Below are 23,302 nucleotides of genomic sequence, written 5' to 3' on the forward strand. Positions count from 1 at the left end.
TATGTCAAGTGCACACAAGCATATTAATTTGCAGGCACATCTTATTTATGTAAACTGAGAACTGCATAGTCTTGATATCATTCAATATTTTCACCCCATGATCGCTGTTCATTACGGTATAATCAGAACTGCTCAATGTAATCACAACTTTCCCTTTCACGGCTTCCCGTCACCAATCTATGTTTTTTTTTAATCCCATACCTCCAATGCTGTTTTGAACTGTCCTGCTGCCACGGTGTATTTCTTTTGTCTGTAGGAAGAGCTGGCATCCTTTAAGGCTACCTGAAGCCATTTGTCAATCTGAGGCAGAAAGCTGAAATTAGGTACCTGGAAAGGGTCTACTACTATTTCAGCAGCTTGGCACGTTGGCCGATTCCCCGTGGACATGTAGGACTCTACAAACTCATAGCTCACGTCCTCTTCATCAACGTAGACCAACTTCATCTCCACATCCATGATATTCTTTAAGGGGATGTGAGGCAGAGGCATGGTGATCATTGGGCTGTCAAGGTCTAATACCTTTGCCTCTTTCTTTCCAGCTGGCTTTTTTCCACCTTCTGCCTTCCGTTTAAAGGCCACTTTCTCTAAATCATTGCTTTGTTTTTCTTTGATGCTCTTTGCCATTTTTGTTCTCTCAGCTGTGATTTCTACCTGTTTATCTCCACAGCTTTTCTTAATCTCTTGTGGCATTTCCAGGATGCTGGGTGGGTTTGCTAAGGTGGACATTTTCTTGCTCGTGTTTATCTTTGGAACAAGTTGATCAGGATAGACCCTGTTTACTGTATTCTCCAAACTCCTACTGCTTCCTGGATCCATTGATTTTCCCCTGAAACACCTGTAGGGGTGAGAAGAAGACAAATAATTACAACAAAATTTTGAAATTCCAGTGGCTTTAATTTAGTCAGACTATAGTCAAATTCATTGAAAACCCTGTTTAATTCATTATAGGTATTTGTCACCTTAAAGTAAAACTGTATGTACATCATCTGCTGACTGTTTTACTAGAGAAGTGTATGTTTCAGTCTCAGAATTCACCAAGAATTTGTTGAAAACACATTTAGACAATGTCTTTATTATTATTATTATTATTATTATTTTTTTTTTTGTGGTACGCGGGGCTCTCACTGTTGTGGCCTCTCCCATTGCGGAGCACAGGCTCTGGACGCACAGGCTCAGCGGCCATGGCTCACGGGCCCAGCCGCTCCGCGGCATGTGGCATCTTCCCGGATCGGGGCACGAACCCGTGTCCCCTGCATCGGCAGGTGGATTCTCAACCACTGCGCAACCAGGGAAGCCCCAAGACAATGGCTTTAAAAAATAACCATCTATAGCTGAACAACGTTGAATGAACATTTTTATGGGGTGCCCAAACTCATTGAATAGGAAAAGCTTATGCATAGCCACTGAGGACAAAAAAGAACCAAAAAAAAAAATCTATCTCAATATTCATTTCCTCAGGAAGGCAGGTGGTCTAGAACTCATTATAAAATATACTGTTAACCTGCATAATAGACTTGGGAGTCTAAAGAAACCACAGCTGCTTCCTCTGAAAGGCTTCCAGAAATGTTATGAGCACAATGTTTCCTCAATTTGTTTCTTCTATTAGGAATGGGAATCTCAAGTTTAAACAGCTTTAAAGGTAAATATTATTAAGAATGGACTTGAAAGCAGAAGAACATGGCCTTCACCTTCTCATTAAATACGGAGTCACATATTCATCTTCAGTCTACTCTATTCATATTTTTGTAGCAATGGTATCAATATTGTATTATATGAAGATGAGGCATTTTCCTAAATCACTTATGTTCACAAAATATAACTAACAGTCTTTTGACTAAAAGGTTTCTGCATACCATTTCTGCTTCTAGATTAGTTTCAAAATATAAAATGTGTTAAGACCTAATAATGATGTAGTCAGTTTGATTCCTATTTTTAAGACTCTTTCACCTATCATATCCTGTCCTGGAAACAACTCTGTAGAATAAATAGGAGTAAGGACCACATTTTTCAAAGAAACTAAGAAATAGAGAGGGTAATTTGCTTGTCAAAGTCATACTGTTGGTCATGAGCAGAACCTGGATTGCTGTTTCCTCCCTGGGACTTCTACTCACTAACTCCTAGTCTGGGGTACGTCCTCTACAGCATGCTGTTGTTTAGGATAGCTAATAGGAAACTCACATCAGAACACAAAGAAAAGAGAAAATGTAAGAAAGAAGGGCTGAGTATTACAATAAGATAATAATGAGATAAAAGCTAACATTCTTGCTTCTTTTCATCTACTACAGGGACAGTGCCTGACTCAAGATAAGGTCTTGACTAGCTTGTCAAATCTTATGATTTTGTTAATGTTGTTGATTATTTTCATTTGTTTGCTTTGAAAGACTGGTTTGCCCCAGAAAACCTTTAAAAGACCCTGAAATTTGACACAGTAATTCTTAAGGAAAGTACAGGAAGTTACAAAACTGTATGTATGACTCTAAATTTTGAGGCACTTTCCTCCTCCCTACAACTGTACTTGTGTCATCAGAAAAAGGTTTAGGTCAAACGTGGACGTATCGAAACATCTACTACGATGATCCAAATTATCTCATATGAAAGATAGCATTCCAAATAATTTTAGTAACAGCTGTCTTGGATGTTAATTTGCAAAAGTTGAATACTAGAAAAATATTTCCCCAGTGATTTATAATGATGTATTAGAGTTTTGTGTCTGTGGGGGGGAAGACACCTAAAAGATTAAAACTTTTGCCAGTCTGTGTTATGCTCAATATTGAAGGAGATAGCCATGACTGGTCATTATGAGACCCATTATCGCAGCTTTATTTCGGGAAAGGTCCTGTTTTCTTTTCCTCTCTTGGATTCATTGCTGGAATCCAATATATCATTTGGACCACTAGTGTGGCTACTCAGGGTGGTGAGGAAGAAACTGTCTACCATAACTCTTATCTTATGTTTGCCCTTTTAGGCCGCATATGGTTTAGTTTGAGAAAAGTTAGCTTCAGTCCTTGAATTAAGATCTCCAGTGGATGGACACTTGAGATATACATTTATACTGATAAGTTTCAGTAGCAGAGATGCAGAAATGGAAGTAGCACAACTCCAGTGCCCCACACGCATTGTATGATTCTTTTAAGCGTCATGTGAAATTTTTAGTAAATTTATGTACTGCAGTGTGGCTAAGTTCCAAATAAAGCTTGATACTTATGAATACTATAGAAATTATATTTGTGTTCCCCTCTTTGTCAAATACTATCTGTAGTGCAAAAGAGATGTGAAGCACTTGAGACTTGTTTAAAGCTCAAAATATCTGATTTTAAGGATCTCTGATTCATAGTTGTTCTTACAATCAGCTTCGAAAATACAAACAGGAAATGTCGGTGAGCTATTTCAAAATTTTCATAGTATCTCCCACGTATCTTTTCTAGACTCTCTCCCTACTTCAAGCAGCAGTAGCTAAAATGTGTCAAAATATCTGTAGTTGGTTGTAGTTAGTAACAGTTTTAACATCTACAGCAGCATTACCTCTCTCTTTCATATTTATTTCATATCTCTTGAACACATAAACTTATCTTTACAACCACTTCTTGTAGAAGGTAATTGTTTTTTTTTCTCTCTCTCCCCCTCTTCCCCTCCACCTCTCTCCCTCCTTCCCTCCATCTCTTTTCCTTCAAATTCCCCTAGTCCAATCTTCCTGTCAGTTGTCTGCACCCCCATCCCAACTTTGCACCTTTTTACTTTGCAGGAAAGTTTTATTGTTTTTAAGAAACAGGCTTCTGGGTATTTCTTCATTAGTCCTTAAACCTCTCTATAGAAATCATAATTTTGTTCTTCAGTGCAGTTTTTTATAAGAAACAATAATAGAGGGGGAAAAAGTTTACACTGTATATATAGAGCAATCAGAGGAAAAACATTTGTAACGTTTTCAAACATCTGGAAGAGCAAGTATTCCAAATTTGTCCAAGAAACACATAATTCAGGTCCCCACAAAAACCCAGAATAAATATCCTAATGTCAAAAAAAAAGTGGTGTAAATGTACAGGCTGAAAAAGCATTGCAAACCCAACCAATATTTTTCAGTGTTGTTCCAAACAGGGTGACGTCAGCTTCAGATTTAGAGCCTGTTCTTTATAAAAATTGTTGCATGTCTACAGAAGAGTTATGAAACTGCTCACTTACTGCTTTTTTAAAAAAATATACAACTCCATTTAAATAATTTGGAATTTAAGGCCTTTCACCAGCTAGCCCAATGTGTGTTTCCAGACTTATTTAGCACACCTTCTGTAAACTGCTCTGAAGTCAAGGGGAACTTCTTGTTACGTCCAAAAAGATAGTTATTTTCAGTCTGTCTGCTAAGAATTCACCCTCTTCCTGTTCTCACCTCATTCTACCTGTCCAAACCTAGCCAGAAGTTATCCGCCCCTCCCTCCTTAGAATACTGACGGCATTCATAGTCCTATTTTCTACATTGCAATTATGCGCAAATGACTTATTTCTTCCACTAAGCTCCCTAAAAGTAGAAATGTGCTTTACTTATCTTGACATTATTTCAGTGCTTTGCATAGAGTAGACATTCAGTAGATGTTGATCAATATGGATGCTGTGAATCAAAGGCTAATTTAAACATTTTAAGAGGAACAAAATTGGATTTTTTTTAAAGGTATGGTTTTGTAACTTTGTGAGAGGTATTTTGCTAGATTTTGTTTGGTTTTGTTTTAAATTTGGTTCTGGGTAAAGTACGTTTTCTTCTTTGATAGTTCAAGTGAATCATCTACCACTAGATTTAAACTATCAACCTCTTCTTTTTTTTTTTTTTTTTTTTAAGTTGTCAAGTTGATTACATTAGTCAGTGTTCCTGAGGCACTGAGTTACACTTTAATCATTACTTCAATAAAAATACATTTAGAGAAAACTATTAGACAATCATTATGTTTGTCAGAGAAGTATTCACTGATAGCATTCTGTAAAAATGCCCATTCTTTCATTTAGAAGACTGTAAGATTGATTTCCTCATAGAGGCATGCCTTACGAAAAGATCTCCAGCAAATATTGATATGAAACAGAACAATCTTGAAAGTTTTATAATAAATACAGGTACTACAAACAAGGAGAGGTTAATGTTCAGTCATTTCCAGGGGGTAACCGTTAAAAATTTATTCAGTGGATTTTCAACACATTTATTTTTTTCTACAAGCATTTCATTAAGCATTCTGTTTTATGTGGGAGATTCTATCGCTTCATAGATACAATCAGTGGTTTACATGGCTATTAGTAAAACAAATTATTTATTAGCATTTTGATTGAAATAGGCAGCTCAAACACGGGCAATCCAGGAAAAGAGAATCCTTAAAAATTTGCTCTTTGAAACATTCAACATCACAGTTGCTATGGTTTTGTTTCTTAAAAAAAAAAAAAAAGAAAGAAAAGATCTAATTTTAACTTGCTGTTAAATGTAACCAGAGAGACATTATAAGGAAAAACATCTTGCTTGTTAGTCCACTAGTACACCTTGATATTTTAAAAAACACACTACGAAAGATTTTTTTTTGATCCAATAATTATTTATTGGACACCTACCAAGAGAAATGTACTGTGCTATGGGTTATAAAGGAAACTAAGGATGACCAAGACAGTGTTCTTGGCATTCTAGAGCTCACAGCTGGGAGTAAAGGTATAGGACGGGGAGAGGGATGTACACATAAATAACTTTATACAGAGGAGATATTCTTTTACAAGACTGTCAACTGCTGGAGGGGCAGAAATGTATCACAATCTTTTTTCTATACGGATGTTTAGTTCCTTCAGAGCTTGGAACGTAGTAGGTCCTCAATACACAGTTGTTATTCATTTGAGTGCATGGTTGATGTGAGTAGTATGGTAGCAATAATGAACATGCTTCTGTGGGAACATGGGACTGATGGAGTTTAAGAGATTTGCTTTTGAGAGGAGGAAGAATGAGAGGCGTCCCTATACAGGCTATTTTTCTTCTCTTTTATCCAGGTAACCATAAGGAATAGTTCACCATTATCAGAAGGGAGAGTGAATTGGGCTCATGACACTTATTAAGAAATAGAAAATAAAACATACTGTGTAGTGTTATATGAATAATAATAGCAGCCAACAGGTACTCCCAGTGTACTAAGTTATCTCACTGGACTATTCCACTTGTTTCTCACAGCAACTCTTCTGCATAAATATTATTACCCTTATTTTACTAATGATGAAAGCAAGAGGTTAAACAACTTGAAGGATCACCAAGAGAATCTACCAGACCTAAGAGTTGAACTTGGGACATTTGATGTCAAATTCCATAGTTTTTGGACCATAGGATAATAAATTCCTCTGCATTTCACCATCATTGGTTGGAATTTATACTTTCCCTACCTTAGAAAACATTTTTAAAAGTTTAGTAACTAGGTATTCAATTTTACTGCCATTTTATTGGGTAGGATTCCTTTTAAAATGGTAACAAAATGAATTGGCAATTTATGGTTAACAAGTATATGAACCATATTTGTTGAGAAACGCATTAGAATTTAGTTGTTTTTTCATAAGATCTTTAGTTGCAAGTGTAAGGATGGTCCTGTTGTATTACAGAAGTCATTAAATTCAGAAAAAAAAATAATGTGGACATTACACTTTCACAATGAATGGATTCCAGGGATTTCAAACTTGAAATTGCCAAACCATTTGCTGATCACCAAGTCACCAAAGGGGAATAATGGCATCAAAGCAACTGTGCTTCTTTGTACCTGGTACACTGTGAACAATTGCTGTGTTGCATCAGAGAGAGCATTAGAAAGGTGTCTTCATTGTGGTATTACATAGCGGAAAGAGCATCCAGTTTGGAGATGCAATAAAGGTTTGAATTCTAGATTTATTACTTATGAACTGTATGCTCTAGGAGAAGTTATTCTACCTCTCTAAATGTTATTTTCCTCCTCTAGAAATGGGAATGATTGTATCCAATCACGTGAGAATCAAAAAAGATAATTTATGTAATATGTAATACTCCCAGAAATTCAAAATTGTGTATGCCACTGTTTATGTAACATCTCTTCTTGGATTGTCTAATATGCATCTGAAAACTAACAAGCCCAAAACAGGTTTCTTAAATCTCATCTCATCTTAAGTCTCCCATCTCCTAGTGTTCCCCATTCCAGTACATGCCCCCACATCCATTGGCCAGGACAGAACTTTAGAAGCTTTCTTTGATTCCTTTCTTTTACTTAACTCCAATCCATCATGAGGTCCTACTGACTCTTTCTTTCAAAGGTCCACCTCTTTCCATATTCACGATGATACCCTCTAGACCCCATGATCTCCTGCCTAGACTATTGCAATTGTTTTCTCACACACAGCAGCCCAAGTCATCCTTTTAAATGAAAATCAGATCCCACCATGTTCTTGCTTAAGACCTTTAAAATGGCTGCCCACAACACCTAGAATAGAATACAAATCCCTTATAACCCTGCACCCTCTGAAAATTCATCATGTATTTCCTCCCTTGTCTAGTGTGTTACAGCCACGTGGCTTTTATTCTGTTCTGCTAATTTAACAAGTTCATTCCCACCTTGGAGCCTTTGCACTAGTTGGTCTAGAGTGTTCTCTTCACTGTTTTTCATGTTATTCAGATCATAACTTAAATGTCTCTTCCTAAAGAAACCTTCTCTAGTGAATTAAAGTAACCATCTTCAGTCATATATCTATTTTAAATCTCACCATACCACTTATCACAGATATATTTGTTCATATGTATATATATGTGTGTATATATATATTTCATTCATATATACATTTTTTCCAACAGAATAGAAGCTCCCTGAGAGAATGTACCTTGCATGCTAATTCACTGCTATATATTCAGAATGTGCTAGACACAGAGTAAGCACACAGTTAATATTTTTTAACTGGACAAACAGATGACTGTATCTTATTTTATTGTACATTTATTGAAAAATTCAAAATTATCTCTTTTTTCCTGCTGTACCGTATTACAGAAACTTAGACAGTTTATTTAGGAGTCACCTAAATATAAGCTAGCTTTTTACAAATTGACTTCACTATGGAATGCTTCTCCAGACACTGTGGCATCCTTATTCTGTCTTTTGTTTTGTTTTGTTTTTCCTATTTTTACTGTTTGCTACTCTCATTCAACAATATTTATGATGTGCCTACCCTGGTCTCTTTTACTTTAGTCTTTGTTGAGAGATAAACAATTTCCCTGATTCTTTGTTGACATGAAGTGTGGCTCATTCAGAACCAAAAGCATCAGAAAAATCAGAGCTTTTTGGGGAAGTGATAATGATACAACTTGCTATCTTTACAAGTGTGGTCCATGAGGGCACAACTTTACTTCTTGAAAATCCTTAATCTAATTTGATTGTAAAAACAGTAACTCATTTGGTGTGGGAGGAATATGAGGGTAGGGCGAGTCATGTTTCAATGTACTTCAGAGACCTTTGGCTACATTTCTTCTTGAAACACAAATGCAATCAGCCTGCCAAATTCATTGGCATCCTGAGAGAAAGTTCTGTTTCTTTGCAGACACTGCTCTGTCCTTCTATAAAAGTAATCCAAGTTTCTATTTACTTAAGAGGCTGAGACTGTACAGAAGTATAAAGAAAAAAATTTTTTCCCCCAGCTTTGGCCATCTCTTTAATTCTGTTGATATGTCTCTTACTTCTTAGACTTGAACATTTTATTTCTTAAACTATAACTCAGAAATGTAGAAGGATAGAGATGGACAGCCTTCCCAATATATGCTCATCTAATATCCTTATTTTGCTGATGAAGAAATGGAGTCTCATGCAGGTGAAATGACTTGCTCATGGTCACATAGCGAATCAGTGCTTTCAAAAACATTTTGCAACTCTAAAGAGTTCTCTCTACCTCACTCCACTGCCCCACCCATAATACACAAGGTAAATGGTTATCACAGTTGCAGTTTCTAAATGAAGAAACATATACTGAACAGTTTAGTGCTTTGTTTGCAGAAAGTCACACAATTAATGAACAGTAACCACAAATATTTCTTATCCTTTGATTTACCCTTTAAATTATTAACTGTTCTCAAACATGTTTTAAAGTTATATCTACCCAGAGGTAGGAAATGTATCTTTAAAATGAACCAATTGAGACCTTCAAGATGGCATAGGAGTAAGACGTGGAGATCACCTTCCTCCCCACAAATACATCATAAATACATCTACATGTGGAACAACTCCTACAGAACACCTACTGAACGCTGGCAGAAGACCTTAGACTTCCCAAAAGGCAAGAAGCTCCCCACGTACCTGGGTAGGGCAAAAGAAAAAAGAAAAAACAGAGACAAAAGAATAGGGACGGGACCTGCATCTCTGGGAGGGAGCTGTGAAGGAGGAAAAGTTTCCACACATTAACACAGCAATAGGGGCAAAGGGCAAAGCGGAGAGATTCCCTCACAGAGGGTCAGTGCCAACCAGCACTCACCAGCCCAAGATGCTTGTGTGCTCACCTGCTGGGGTGGGTGGGGAGCTGAGGCTCAGGCTTCGGAGTTCAGATCCCAGGGAGAGGACTGGGGTTGTCTGTGTGAAGACAGCCTGAAGGGGGCTAGTGTGCCACAGCTAGCCAGGAGGGAGTTTGGGAAAAGGTCTGGACCTGCCTAAGAGGCAAGAGACCATTGTTTCAGGGTGCATGAGGAGAGGGGATTCAGAGCACCGCCTAAATGAGCTCCAGAAATGGGCGATCAGCATGGACCCCAGAGATGGGCATGAAACGCTCATGCTGCCACTGCTGACACCAAGATGCCTGTGTGCAAGCACAAGTCACTGTCCACACCTCCCCTCCTGGGAGCCTGTGCAGCCCACCTCTGCCAGGGTCCCGTGATCCAGGGACAATTTCCCCAGGAGAACGCATGGCGCGCCTCAGGCTTTAGCAATGTCATGCCAGCTTCTGCCACTGCAGGCTGGTCCTGCATTAGAATTATGACTACTGTACCCCTCCCTCTGCCCGGCCTGAGTGAGCAAGAGAGCCCTAATCAGCTGCTGCTTTAACGCCCTCCTGTCTGGGCAGGGAAGAGCCTTTAGGTTTTGGCAAAGCCAACACCAAAGCTGAACCCCAGGAGCTGTGTGAACAAAGAAGAGAAAGGGAAACTTTTTCGTGCAGCCTCAGGAGCAGCAGATTAAATCTCCACAATCAACTTAATGAATGCTGAGTCTGTAGAATACCTGAATAGACAACGAATGTTCCCAAAATTGAGGAGGTGGACATTGGGAGCAACTGTAGACTTGGGGTTTGCTTTCTGCATCTAATTTGCTTCTGGTTTTTATGTTTATCTTAGTTTAGTTTTTAGTGCTTGTTATCATTGGTGGATTTATTGGTTTGGTTGCTCTCTTTCTTTCTTTATTTTTAATTTAATTTAATTTTTTTAATATTAAAAAAATTTTTTTTTCTTTTTGTGAGTGTGTATGTGTATGTTTATTTGTGTGATCTTGTCTGTTTAGTTTTGTTTTTACAATTTGGATTGGGGTTCTACCTGTTCATTGTGGGTTTTTTCCCATTATTTTTCTTCCTTTCCTTCCCAGCCATGTGGCTGGCATGGTCTCGGTGCTCCAGCCAGGTGTCAGGCCAGAGCTTCTGAGGTGGGAGAGCTGAGTCCAGAACATTGGACAACCAGAGACCTCCCAGCCTCATGTAATATAAATCAGCGAGAGGTCTCCCAAAGATCTCCATCCCCATGCCAAACAAATAGCAAGACAGGAACACAACCCCAACCATTAGCAGAGAGGCTGCCTAAAGTCATATTAAGTTCACAGAAACCCCAAAATGCACCACTGGACGTGGCCATGCCCACCAGAAGGACAAGATCCAGTCTCACCCACCAGAACACAGGCACTAGTCCCCTCCACCAGGAAGCCTACACAACCCACTGAACCACCCTCACCCACTGGGGGCAGACACCAAAACCAATAGGAGCTACAAACCTGCAGCCTGCAGAAAGGAGACCCCAAACATAGTAAGTTAAACAAAATGAGAAGACAGAGAAATATGCAGCAGATGAAGGAGCAAGGTAAAAACCCACCAGACCAAACAAATGAGGAGGAAATAGGCAGTCTACCTGAAAAAGAATTCAGAGTAATGATACTAAAGATGATCCAAAATCGTGGAAATAGAATGGAGAAAATACAAGAAATGTTGAAAAAGGACCTAGAAGAACTAAAGAGCAAAGAAACAATGATGAACAACACAATAAATGAAATTAAAAATTCTCTAGAAGGAATCAATAGGAGAATAACTGAGGCAGAAGAATGGATAAGTGACCTGGAAGATAAATTAGTGGAAATAACTGCCACAGAGCAGAATAAAGAAAAAAGAATGAAAGGAATTGAGGACAGTCTCAGAGACCTCTGGGACAACTTTAAATGCACCAACATTCAAATTATAGGGACCCCAGAAGAAGAAGAGAAAAAGAAAGGGACTGAGAAAATATTTGAAGAGATTATAGTTGCAAAATTCCCTAACATGGGAAAGGAAATAGTCAAGTCCAGGAAGCGCAGACAGTCCCATACAGGATAAACCCAAGGAGAAACATTCCAAGACACATAATCAATCAATCAAAAATTAAATACAAAGAAAAAAAATTAAGAGCAGCAAGGGAAAAGCAACAAATAACATACAAGGGAATCCCAATAAGATTAACAGCTGATCTCTCAGCAGAAACTCTGCAAGCCAGAAGGGAGTGGCAGGACATATTTAAAGTGATGAAAGGGATAAACCTACAACCAAGATTACTCTACCCAGCAAGGACTTCATTCACATTCAGTGGTGAAATTAAAACCTTTACAGACAAGGAAAAGTTAAGAATTCAGCACCACCAAACCAGCTTTACTACAAATGCTAAAGGAACTTCTCGAGGCAGGAAACAAAAGAGAAGGAAAAGACCTACAAAAACAAACCCAAAACAATTAAGAAAATGGTAATAGGAACATACATATTGATAATTACCTTAAATGTCAATGGATTAAATGCTCTAACCAAAAGACACAGACTGGCTGAATGGATAGAAAAACAAAACCCGTATATATGCTGTCTACAAGAGACCCACTTCAGACCTAGGGACACATACAGACTGGAAGTGAGGGAATGGAAAAACATATTCCATGCAAATGGAAATCAAAAGAAAGCTGGAGTAGCAATACTCATATCAGACAAAGTAGACTTTAAAATAAAGACAAGAGACAAAATGAATGTACAGAAATCTCTTGCATTCCTATACACTAATGATGAAAATTCTGAAAGGGAAATTAAGCAAACATTCCCATTTACCACTGCAACAAAAAGAATAAAATTACCTAGGAATAAACCTACCTAAAAAAACAGAAGACCTGCATGCAGAAAACTTTAAGACACTGATGAAAGAAATTAAAGATGATACAAACAGATGGAGAGATATACCATGGTATTGGATTGGAAGAATCAACATTGTGAAAATGACTATACTACCCAAGGCAATCTACACATTCAATGCAATCCCTATCAAACTACCAATGGCATTTTTCACAGAACTAGAACAAAAAATTTCCCATTTGTATGGAAACACAAGAGACCCCAGAACAGACAAAGCAATCTTGAGAAAGAAAAACGGAGCTGGAGGAATCAGGATCCCGGACTTCACACTATACTACAAAGCTACAGTAATCATCCATATGGTACTGGCACTAAAACAGAAATATAGATCAATGGAACAGGATAGAAAGCCCAGAGGTAAACCCACACACCTATGGTTACCTTATCTTTGATAAAGGAAGCAAGAATATACAATGGAGAAAAGACAGCCTCTTCAATAATTGGTGCTGGGAAAACTAGACAGCTACATGTAAAAGAATAAGATTAGAACACTTCCTAACACCATACACAAAAATAAACTCAAACTGGATTAAAGATCTAAATGTAAGGCCAGACACTATAAAACTATTAGAGGAAAATACAGGCAGAATACGCTATGACATAAATCACAGCAGGATCCTTTTTGACCCACCTCCTAGAGAAATGGAAATAAAAACAAAAATAAACAAATGGGACCTAATGAAATTTAAAAGCTTTTGCACAGCAAAGGAAACCATAAACATGATGAAAAGACAACCCTCAGAATGGGAGAAAATATTTGCAAACGAAGCAACTGACAAAGGATTAATCTGCAAAACATACAAGCAGCTCATGCAACTTAATATCAGAAAAACAAACAACCCAATGCAAAATGGGCAGAAGACCTAAATAGACATTTCTCCAAAGAAGACACATAGATGGCCAAGAAGCACATGAAAGGATGCTCAACATCACTAATCATTAGAGAAATGCAAATCCAAACCACAGTGAGGTATCACTTCACCCTGGTCAGAATGGCTATCATCAAAAAAATCTACAAACAATAAATTCTGGAGAGGGTGTGCAGAAAAGGGAGCCCTCTTGCACTGTTGGTGGGAATGTAAATTGATACAGCCACTATGAAGAACAGTATGGAGGTTCCTTAAAAAACTAAAAGTAGAACTACCATATGAGCCAGGAATCCCACTACTGGGCATATACCCTGAGAAAACCATAATTCAAAAAGAGTCATGTACCACAGTGTTCATTGTAGCACTATTTACAGTAGCCAGGACATGGAAGCAACTTAAGTGTCCACTGACAGATGAATGGATAAAGAAGACATGGCACATATATACAATGGAATATTACTCAGCCATAAAAAGAAACAAAATTGAGTTATTTGTAGCGAGGTGGATGGACCTAGAGTCTGTCATACAAAGTGAAGTAAGTCAGAAAGAGTAAAACAAATACCGTATGCTAAAACATATATATGGAATAAAAAAAAAAAAAAGGTTCTGAGGAACCTAGAGCAGGATAGGAATAAAGATGCAGACGTAGAGATTGGACTTGAGGACACGCGGAGGGGGAAGGGTAAGCTGGGATGAAGTGAGAGAGTAGCATTGACATATATACACTACTAAATGTAAGATAGATAGCTAGTGGGAAGCAGCTGCATAGCACAGGGAGTTCAGCTCCGTGCTTTGTGAACACCTAGGGGGTTGGGGTAGAGAGGGTGGGAGGGAGATGCAAGAGGGAGGAGATATGGGGATATACGCATATGTATAGCTGATTCACTTCGTTATACAGCAGAAACTAACACAATATTGTAAAGCAGTTATACTCAATAAAGATATTTAAAAAAATAAAACGAACTAATTAACTTTTTGGCAATAATTTTAAGTTTATAGATAAGTTGTAAGAATAATATCAAGAACTCTCAATTGCCCTTTACCCAGATTTACCAATTTTAAACATTTTGCCCATATTTATAATTGTAATGTGTGTGTGTGTGTGTGTGTGTGTGTGTGTGTGTGTGTGTACTGTAGACTGGTATACAGAGACACATACACATATATACACTTATATTATTTATTTTTTTCAGTTATTTGTGAGTTAGGTTGCATGTATCATGTCTCATTACCCTTCATTACTTCAGTGCACAGTTCTTAAGATCAATGAGATTTCACTTATGTAACACAATACAGTTATTAAATGCTAGGTTTTCCTAGAGAATTATTCTCTTGGTAATGCTACTTTACTGGTGCTCTAAGTATGTCAGTCTAAGGTCAGTCTACTCTATTGGAGTCTGATATAGGTAGCTGGGTGACCATGCTGGCACTGAGCCAATACATTTATATATTTCATGTTGCTGTGGTAAAAGTGGTACCTGGGCTGGCACTGATGAAGCAGTCCGATAAGTAGACAGATACTTCCTTTATCTGATGCTAAAGAAATACTTTAAGGTCTATATGCTTAGCTTCCCGAAAAAGAAGTTTATAAGGATGGACTATTGTTAGACATTCATTCATCCATTTAGTCAATACTTGTTGAGTTCCTACCAGGGGAAAATACTAGGCTCTTTCCTGAGGGATTATAAAGATGAATAAAATAGATTGTGCTTCATAGGAGCTTGGGAGTAAGAGCTCAGAACTGCTATCTGACTTTCCTGGGAGGTTGCTTCAAGCTCAAGAATTGAAATGGCGTAGTAGACAGGACCTGTGTTTTAGCGTTGAGGAGATATAAGTTCAAATCCTGTTTTTTTTGGCTGAAGAAACTTTCATTAAGTTATTTTACTTTGATGGATCTTGGTTTTTTCATCCAGTTCATCCCTCATAGGGATGACTGAAGGATTAACAAAGCAACATTTGTTAAGAACTAATGCATCATCTGGCATATAATAAGTTCTCTACAAAGGGTAGCTATTATGGTGTTACATATAGTATATATACTATATCATGAACAAATTATAAACATAATATTCATATATAAAGCATACTAATAACATTTAATAATTGATGCTTTGCTTTACATTGTGAAGCTTTGTTTACATTCTCATGTGCACACACACATCATTTTTATTCTTAAATTTCAAAAGTTGGTGACTAATATTTACATAAAAATTGAATCTCAGGATATTTATTCTCTGGGAATTTTGTGTCCTGGAGAGCAATTGGTAAAATGAGAGAACATCCACACAAACAGGGATAGCTAATCTATTTTCACTGTTATCATATATAACCAGTCACATAGTGCATGATACATAAAATGGGTGCACCATGGGTAATGCAGGAATAATTAATATTTGCCACTCTTACCTCACAAATAGAACCTGAGGCATGAATATGAGACTGCTCCTAAATTATTTTCCCCTGAGGCTGAACTGGATATTTATTTTCACCTAACATCATTATAAATCTCTGTAAACTATTTTTTGGAGTGGGGTGGAGAGAGGTAGAGAGTGAACCTAGAAATCCCCTAATCTCCAAACGTATTGTGTAACAGAACTATCACTATTGTCATTTTAATATTTTCTAGTATGTTTACAGTGCCTTTTACTTACCCTAAACTTTCTTTTCCTTTAGAGGCTGAAGAATAAAAGGCATTTTTAACACTTGAAAAACTATTGGATAAGGTTTTCTTGTATGATTTGCCTGCGGATTAATAGTACAATGTTATATGCACTTACCATGGAACCTGGCAGAGAAGAGAGGGAGAGAGAAGGAGAGAGAGAGAGATGGATTAGAATATGAACTAGTTATCTACCTTCCTATGCATGCCAAGCCATTTCACATCATAAATATCTGAGCCAAAAGTAGGGTTTACCTGATTCTTTGCAAGAGTTTTAGTTTGATATTTTACTAAAGATAATTATGAAGTTCTTTCAAATGGAACTATTTAGATCTTGTATATATTTGTTTGTTATTTTTGTACAAATGACTCATATTTAATTTGACTTCATTGCTCCCCTTCTTGAAGCCAAGTAGGCTCAGTTTACAAATCTGTGAGCTACTGTTGGTGGTGCCTTCCTTTCCAGTGAAACATACAAAGCAGTAAGCATCATGGATCCTCCCCAATACCCCTCTGCTTCTGCCTCAGGTTGCCCAAAGCACAGATCCTCTCTTACCCCTGTCCCTAGGTTTGAAGCACATAGCCTCATTTCAAGGCAGAGGCAGCTTCCCTCTACTTTCCTTTGGGATATAAAAAGGGGGTAAAGGGGCAAAGAGAGTCCCCTGGGCCTCTCCTCTCATCCACACTACACTGCCCCTTCTTCCCCCATGAAAAATAATATAAGTAAAGAAAAATGATAATTTATTGTATAGTTTTTAGTACTATTATTTGAAGATTTCTTCTGACTCTTTTTCTAGTATAAATAATTATACTTTTTCTAGTATAAATAATTTCTCTCATAGACAAATCAATACATTTGTCTATGAAATTAATTTTGGAATTAAGCTAGAGAAGATATCAAAATAGTTTAGAAATACATTTTTTATTTTTTCAATCATGTTTCAATTACATTTAATGAAGATTTACAGAGTTGAATAATATTTGAAAACTGGTTGTATATTAATCATCCACTAATATTTCCCCACTGATCTCAGAAAAAGAGAACCATGAAATCAAACAACTTCTTGGGGAAAAAAATAGTTTTGATGTGTATCAAACTTAAAAAAAACGTCATATTTCAAAATTACTATTTCAACAATTTGAACCTGCCAAAATATATCATTCAAACTATTCAGTTACATGTTAGCTTCTGCTTATCAGGGTGGAGTAGTTTGTAGCAGATCAGAATTTCTGTTGAGACTGAGTAGAAAAGCAGGATTAAATACCAGGTCATCAGTTTGAGTGTACTGGGAGGCAATGAGAAATGGATAGGGTATAACTTCTTCATGGAAATGAGCTGAATTTACAGCTATTTTGTATCAGGGCAATGTTTGCCAATTTGGTATGGGGAGAGGGCTGAGAATCTCAGCATTTTACTTAGGGTACTGGGTGAAACCAGTATGGTTTGGGGTAGATATCTGGTGAACTTCAAGCACAGAGATGTTTACTATCCAGAGAAAAGGCTAATTTGGGGGGCTACATGGGTCAGGATGCTATAGACCTAAGTAGAAAGCCTCTGCAAAGCAATGCAAAGTTTTGGCAGTCTTGTGAGACCTGCAGGAGAAATGGCCTCAAAGAAACATCAGACTTAACAGCTGAAAACTCTTGAGAACCAGAGTGAACTAGAGATAGACCATTTCCAGGCCTGCAACCCAGTCTCAACATGCAACAGTCCCCAATTAAATTAAGATGAATTACTGTGTTGTCTGCCTGGTGAAGAGAATGATGAATCCATTATAGAGCAGGATACTTCATCTGGATCTTCTACAATCTCCTATACAAAATAGTCAACATTTAATAAAAAATTACTGGACTTCCCTGGTGGCACAGTGGTTGAGAATTCGCCTGCCAATGCAGGCGACACGGGTTCGATCCCTGGTCCAGGAAGATCCCACATGCCATGGAGCAGCTAAGCCCATGCAACACGACTACCAAGCCTGCGTGCTAGGGCCCACATGCCGCAACTGCTGAGCCCACGTGCTGCAACTACTGAAGCCCACGTGCCTCAAGCCCGTGCTCTGCAACGAGAAGCCACTGCACTGAGAAGCATGCGCATGGCAATGAAGAGTAGCCCCCGCTCGCTGCAACTGGAGAAAGCCCCTGTGCAGCGATGAAGACCCAACACAGCAAAAAAAAAACCCCAAAATTACTAAGTATGCCTCAAACACCCCAAGAAAACATAATCAAAAATCAAAAGAAAAAGTAGACAATAGAAACACATGTATAGGTGATTGAGATATAAGAGTTAGCTAGGAATTTAAAATATCTCTAATATGTTCAAGGCAATAGAGGTAAGACTTTCCCAAACACGTGCCCTTTACTCCCCCACCTACAATTTCTGCACTGTTTGAGAATACAAGTAATAAGGCAGGGAAAGAATTTGACAGTAAATCAGAAGGTGTTTTTCTACAGAACTCTCCAGGAGGGCAAAACCACACAAAACAAATGAAATGCAGTTCATGTGAGTGGCTTGGGAATTATTAGATTGTGTGTAGGGTAGGTAGAGTAAAAGAGATTCTCTGCCTGTGTTTCTGAAGGCCCTGAAGAGCTTGAACAAACTGCACTGTGCGTGAATGATTTGCTTGCTATCATTATAATTTTTTAAAGTTTAGTTATAGTAAAAAATCCCTCCAGGCTTGCTTCTTTATGACCCAATCTCCCTGCAACTGTTTGATATATTCTCTGGTAAACATGATGACCTGATGAACAGAACAATGAACTCAGGATCAACTGTACTGTACTTCAGTCAACACTCAATCCTGGGGAAAAGGTAGAAAGAAGGATGTATCAATAGAGGCCAGGGAGGACTAGAGAAGGCATTGACACAAGGCCTCTTCCCATTTCAGTTGCCATGAAGGTGAGTAAGCTTCCCCTGTCCTGCGTCTTGGGGAGGAGGAAGATATTTACCCAAAGAGGCTATTTGCAATCATTACTGAGTTATCTCTGATTGGTAAGTAGAAATAGTCCCTTTCTGCATTCCCACATTCCAACTTTAAAAGAAATGAGGCCTCAAGAGCTCACTCAATGAATTCTGCTATAAAAATTAATGGAATCATTTTTCCTCTGCCCTCACTTTAAAACATCTATACCAGCATAGGGTAACATCTCCTGGTATGAATGTCCCAAAGTGAAGCATTGTACTCAAGGCTGGAGGAAGAGATGAGTCAGGCTTCTGGAGGGACATTTTTAAACTACATCTCCCTCCCCACCCATAACCCAACTCTGTCCCATTATTCTTGACAGCATATTGTAGATACGAAAGATCAGGAAGAATGAAAAATATTGAGAATTAGGGTGAGGGAGAGATAAGTGCAAAACAGAGATAGTCACCTACTACTGCAAGATGAGACCAAAGCCAGATGACCAGTGTAGTGTGGGTACTGGTTGAACAAATTCTGTGACAACGGACAGAATAACATGAAGGCCCATGGAAAGCAGGATCTCTGGGAGGAAAATGGGAAGGAATGACAACTGAATGAGAAGACGGAGCCTCTGTGAACTGCAGATTATACTTCCTTTTCTGTATGCATGGAATTGACCAATGAATGTATGGGCAACATCTGAAGGGTTTCTGTACGCAGTCAGGTTGAAATGTTTAAATTAATCAATGTTGTGATTTTTAACGTATATCAAGTCTTGCCCATCAGTCTGGTAATGGCTCTCATATTTAGCATGGTGTTCTCTTCACTGTGAACTAAATTAGTGAATATAAAAGATGAGGGAATTAAGAGAGGTCTGAACTTTTGAGTCTTTAAGTAAGCCTTGCTCCCAGTACCTAAGGGCATTGAGATGCCTTCTGCGTGTTTTTCCTCCATTATCTTCATCATCTGAGTAGGATCCCATGGGCTTTCAACACACACACACACACACACACACACACACACACACACACACACACACACACACACACACACACATACACATACACACACCTGCCTAAAGTAGAACAGATAAGTTACATTTGGGAATATACGCTGAGAGCTGATTGTGGAGGCCATGAGACTATTGCATTCCTTTTTTTCTGTACTTAAACCCAGGTTTTCAAATGTCTGTTGAACAGAGGTGTGAAGTGGTTACTATGTCATAGTTTTGCTCCTTAGACCTTCCTTCAAACAACAAATTTGAGCTGATTTCTAACAAGTTAAATGCACACGTTTTTTGGAAGGAGGGGTGACAATACAATGTCTTTCCAAACTATAACTTAGGTGATCTTCAAAGACAGCATTGAATTCTTCTGCTTGAGTTATGCTGGCTAATAGGAACTTAAGTGATAACTGGTAGGAGAGCACTGAAGCATTCATGCATGTGAAATCAGATGAACACCCAGAATTGGAATTTCCTAAGGAAAGTTATTCTAGCGGAGAAACACCACCCAGGTTGAGTGCCAATAGCTTTTAAACTAACATGTGGAACTATCATCCTAATAAGTAACAACTAAAGGTGCCTGAAGAAAAGCAAGACCAATATTTTCAAGTCTATATTTTCAAGCACATTTTAAAAACAACAGATTAAACAGAGTTATATACAAGTATCTTCCTTTGTTAAAAGGAATTTAATCTTACTGTCTTAATTTTGATTCCATATATTACTGCTTACCCTTGAAAGGCACACATGCAACTTAAGTAAATCTTAAGGAAATAAATTGTATTATTAAATAAATTTTATTGATCTATTAATAATATTTTTAATCAATTAATTACTGTTTTATCATGTATCTATTTATTACAGTTTAATAAGTCATTTATTTAAGTAAATAGTTAGCTAGAACAACCAATTCATTTATGAAAAGAAATTGCCAAGAGCTCTGATTTCTACTGGTAATTTCTATTTCTAGCCAGTGATAATAACACTAGTCTTCCTGAAACATTTCCTTTTAAATGATCTACTTAAAACCATATCAGTTTTCCACTTGTCATGCAATTCTAGAGTGCAATGTGACTTCAGCTTCAGCTTCTACTAATTAAGGTTAAAGGGACACATTCTAATGCTTATCCTGTGTAAAATCAGCTCAGTTACCTTTCAAAGTTGCCTAAAATTTGTGAAATATTAGTGGTTCAAATACATGAATCCTCAACATTTTATAATAGACATACCTAGCTGTATACAGATGTATACCACATCATATGGTATGTCAATAAATTTACCCCTTAAGGCTTTTTAAAATGTAGAGGTAAAGCTGAATCTTTGCCATCACACTTATTTTTCCCATCATATGGAGAATCTGGAATGATGTTGATATCAGTAATGGCCATTGTGTTCTCAGTTTCCTCATTTACAAAATGAGTTAATGATATCTGCCTCATAGTTGTTGACAAGAGTAATAGAGGAAGGTTGCCTGGTAATAATAGGTGCTTGAAAAATGCTGTTATACTATTGTCATCATTTTTAGTGTTGTTATTATTGCTCAGCAATTTTAAAAAAATAGACAGGAAAATGCTTTTTCTATTGGACCCGTCACTCATGCTCATTCATCATGTGTATTTTGAAATTTAGCCAGAGCTGTGATAACTTATAGTCTCTATTTCAGCGATCTTTAAACTAGACTGCTGTAATATTTTATTAATAGCCTGAAAAAAATTCAGCAAGGCTCTTCATGGGTGCAAAATGTTACAACTTGAATGTTACTTTCCGGGAAGATGACTCAATATATTTTACACTAGTTGAGAGACAATAATCCAGGCTCCCTGATATAAAAGGATTTAAACATCCATGAGCATATGGTGTTTGTATGGCTTTTGTTACCATAGCCTTTCATTGTTTGGGTACCTATTCATCTATTTTCAACTGATATGTCACATAAAAGGAAAAAAAAGAAATTGCAGTCAAATGCTATGTGGAGAGATGTGGCTTTAGTCATTGTGTTTCTTAATTAGAAAAAATTCTCCTGCTGTAAGGAATGAACTGTGGGTTTATGCCTGGAGACCATTTTAAGGTCCTGTATATCATGATGATTATTCATGTTCATTTGTTGTTTTCTTTTAAACTGTAATTAATTTCCAGCTTACTGGTTTCAGTGCTCAGAAGATGAACAGCTTTACAAGTACTTATTTTCCATTCCAAACTCTGACAAAGAAAAAAAAAGGAGAGGGTATTTTTCTCGAATGGCCTTTAAAACGATTTCTCTTTGCAAAGATCTTTGAAAATGACCAGATTGAAGGTTTTAGCTATTTGGTTATAATAACAGGGTTGAAAAGGTACTTCAGTGAAAAGTTCACTTTGAGAATAAAAGAAATCTCAGTTCTATCTTGATTATGTACTTGTGTTACACACCATGACAACTCACCAGTTTATGTTGTTTCTATGCACTTGAAAAAGAGGCTTAAAAATTAAAAACCTCTTTGAAATACTACACAACACAGTCTCGCCTCTGGTCGTATCCCTTTCTCCCATATCAGAATCAATATTTCACTCCTTATTCAGATCAGGACAATGAAGAAAAACTACATGCTGTGTGCAGAGTTAGGTGGTTTGAAGGATTCTGGCCTATCTCTTGCTTCCAGTGCATTCTTTTTCTCTTCTACCTTTATTTACCTTTCCCTTTACAAAAATCCTTGAGCTCTTGTCTCACATGAAGGGGGGGAAAAAGCCTGTAAAATGTTATAATTGGGTCCTAATTTATTTTTCCATCTGGAGGAAAACAGTCCATTCGGCCTGCAATAATATGTAAAAGAGAGCACCTGTATGGCACCCAAGGTCTTACTGGTGACATCTGCATGATCCACAGCCCTTTGGTGTGTATAATAACATTATTAGCACATTAAATGTAATCATAGGGGATTAAACAGAAATATTTACCATTACAAATAAGTTTTTATGCATTTATTTAAAACTACTGGCTTACTAAAAGTGGTAAATATTCTGTTGGTGTTCCAAAAACAGAGATTCTTACTGATACCTATAAATATTTTATAGACAAGTAATGTGCAAAGCAAACTTTAAACAAGCTTGATACAATTTTTCATTGCTCATGCCGAGCCACCTTTGAATGGCAGATTCCTTTTAAAGATAATCATTCATTCAACCATTCATTCAGTCACTCATACATCGAACATCTCAGAGCACACATTTTATGCCAGGTATGATGTTAGAGTACACAGATGAAGAAATCGTCTGTGTCTTAGAGATTGTCTCTCTGACAGTTGTCAGAGAGAGAATTGTGTCAGATTGTCTCTCTGCCTAAAACCATACTCAGTGACACAGGATGTCTTCATTTACTCAGTGATGAGTTACAGACACAGTGATATCATGAGTTAGGGAGAAACCAGGTAGTAATAAAATCTGGACTCTGAAATAGTGATCATCTTTCGCTTGACCAGAGGTAAATGTCCTCATATTATACACTTTATGAAGG

The 23,302-nt window shown here is 37.5% G+C and overlaps 1 protein-coding gene and 1 long non-coding RNA gene across 2 annotated transcripts in view; one reads left to right on the forward strand and one right to left on the reverse strand.

The window, feature by feature from the left end:
• SPATA16 (spermatogenesis associated 16) overlaps positions 1–816 on the reverse strand; it is a 238,980-nt gene extending 238,164 nt beyond the window's left edge. The window contains exon 1 of the mRNA XM_059065460.1: positions 202–816. Within this exon, the coding sequence (XP_058921443.1) occupies positions 202–816 (615 nt within the window). The remainder of the gene's footprint in view (positions 1–201) is intronic.
• Positions 1–23,302, forward strand: part of LOC136794241 (uncharacterized) — a 372,844-nt gene that overhangs the window by 269,103 nt on the left and 80,439 nt on the right. The gene's annotated exons all lie outside the window — the stretch shown is intronic.

Source organism: Kogia breviceps, chromosome 5 (genome assembly GCF_026419965.1).
Source record: "Kogia breviceps isolate mKogBre1 chromosome 5, mKogBre1 haplotype 1, whole genome shotgun sequence".
NCBI lineage: Eukaryota > Metazoa > Chordata > Mammalia > Artiodactyla > Physeteridae > Kogia > Kogia breviceps.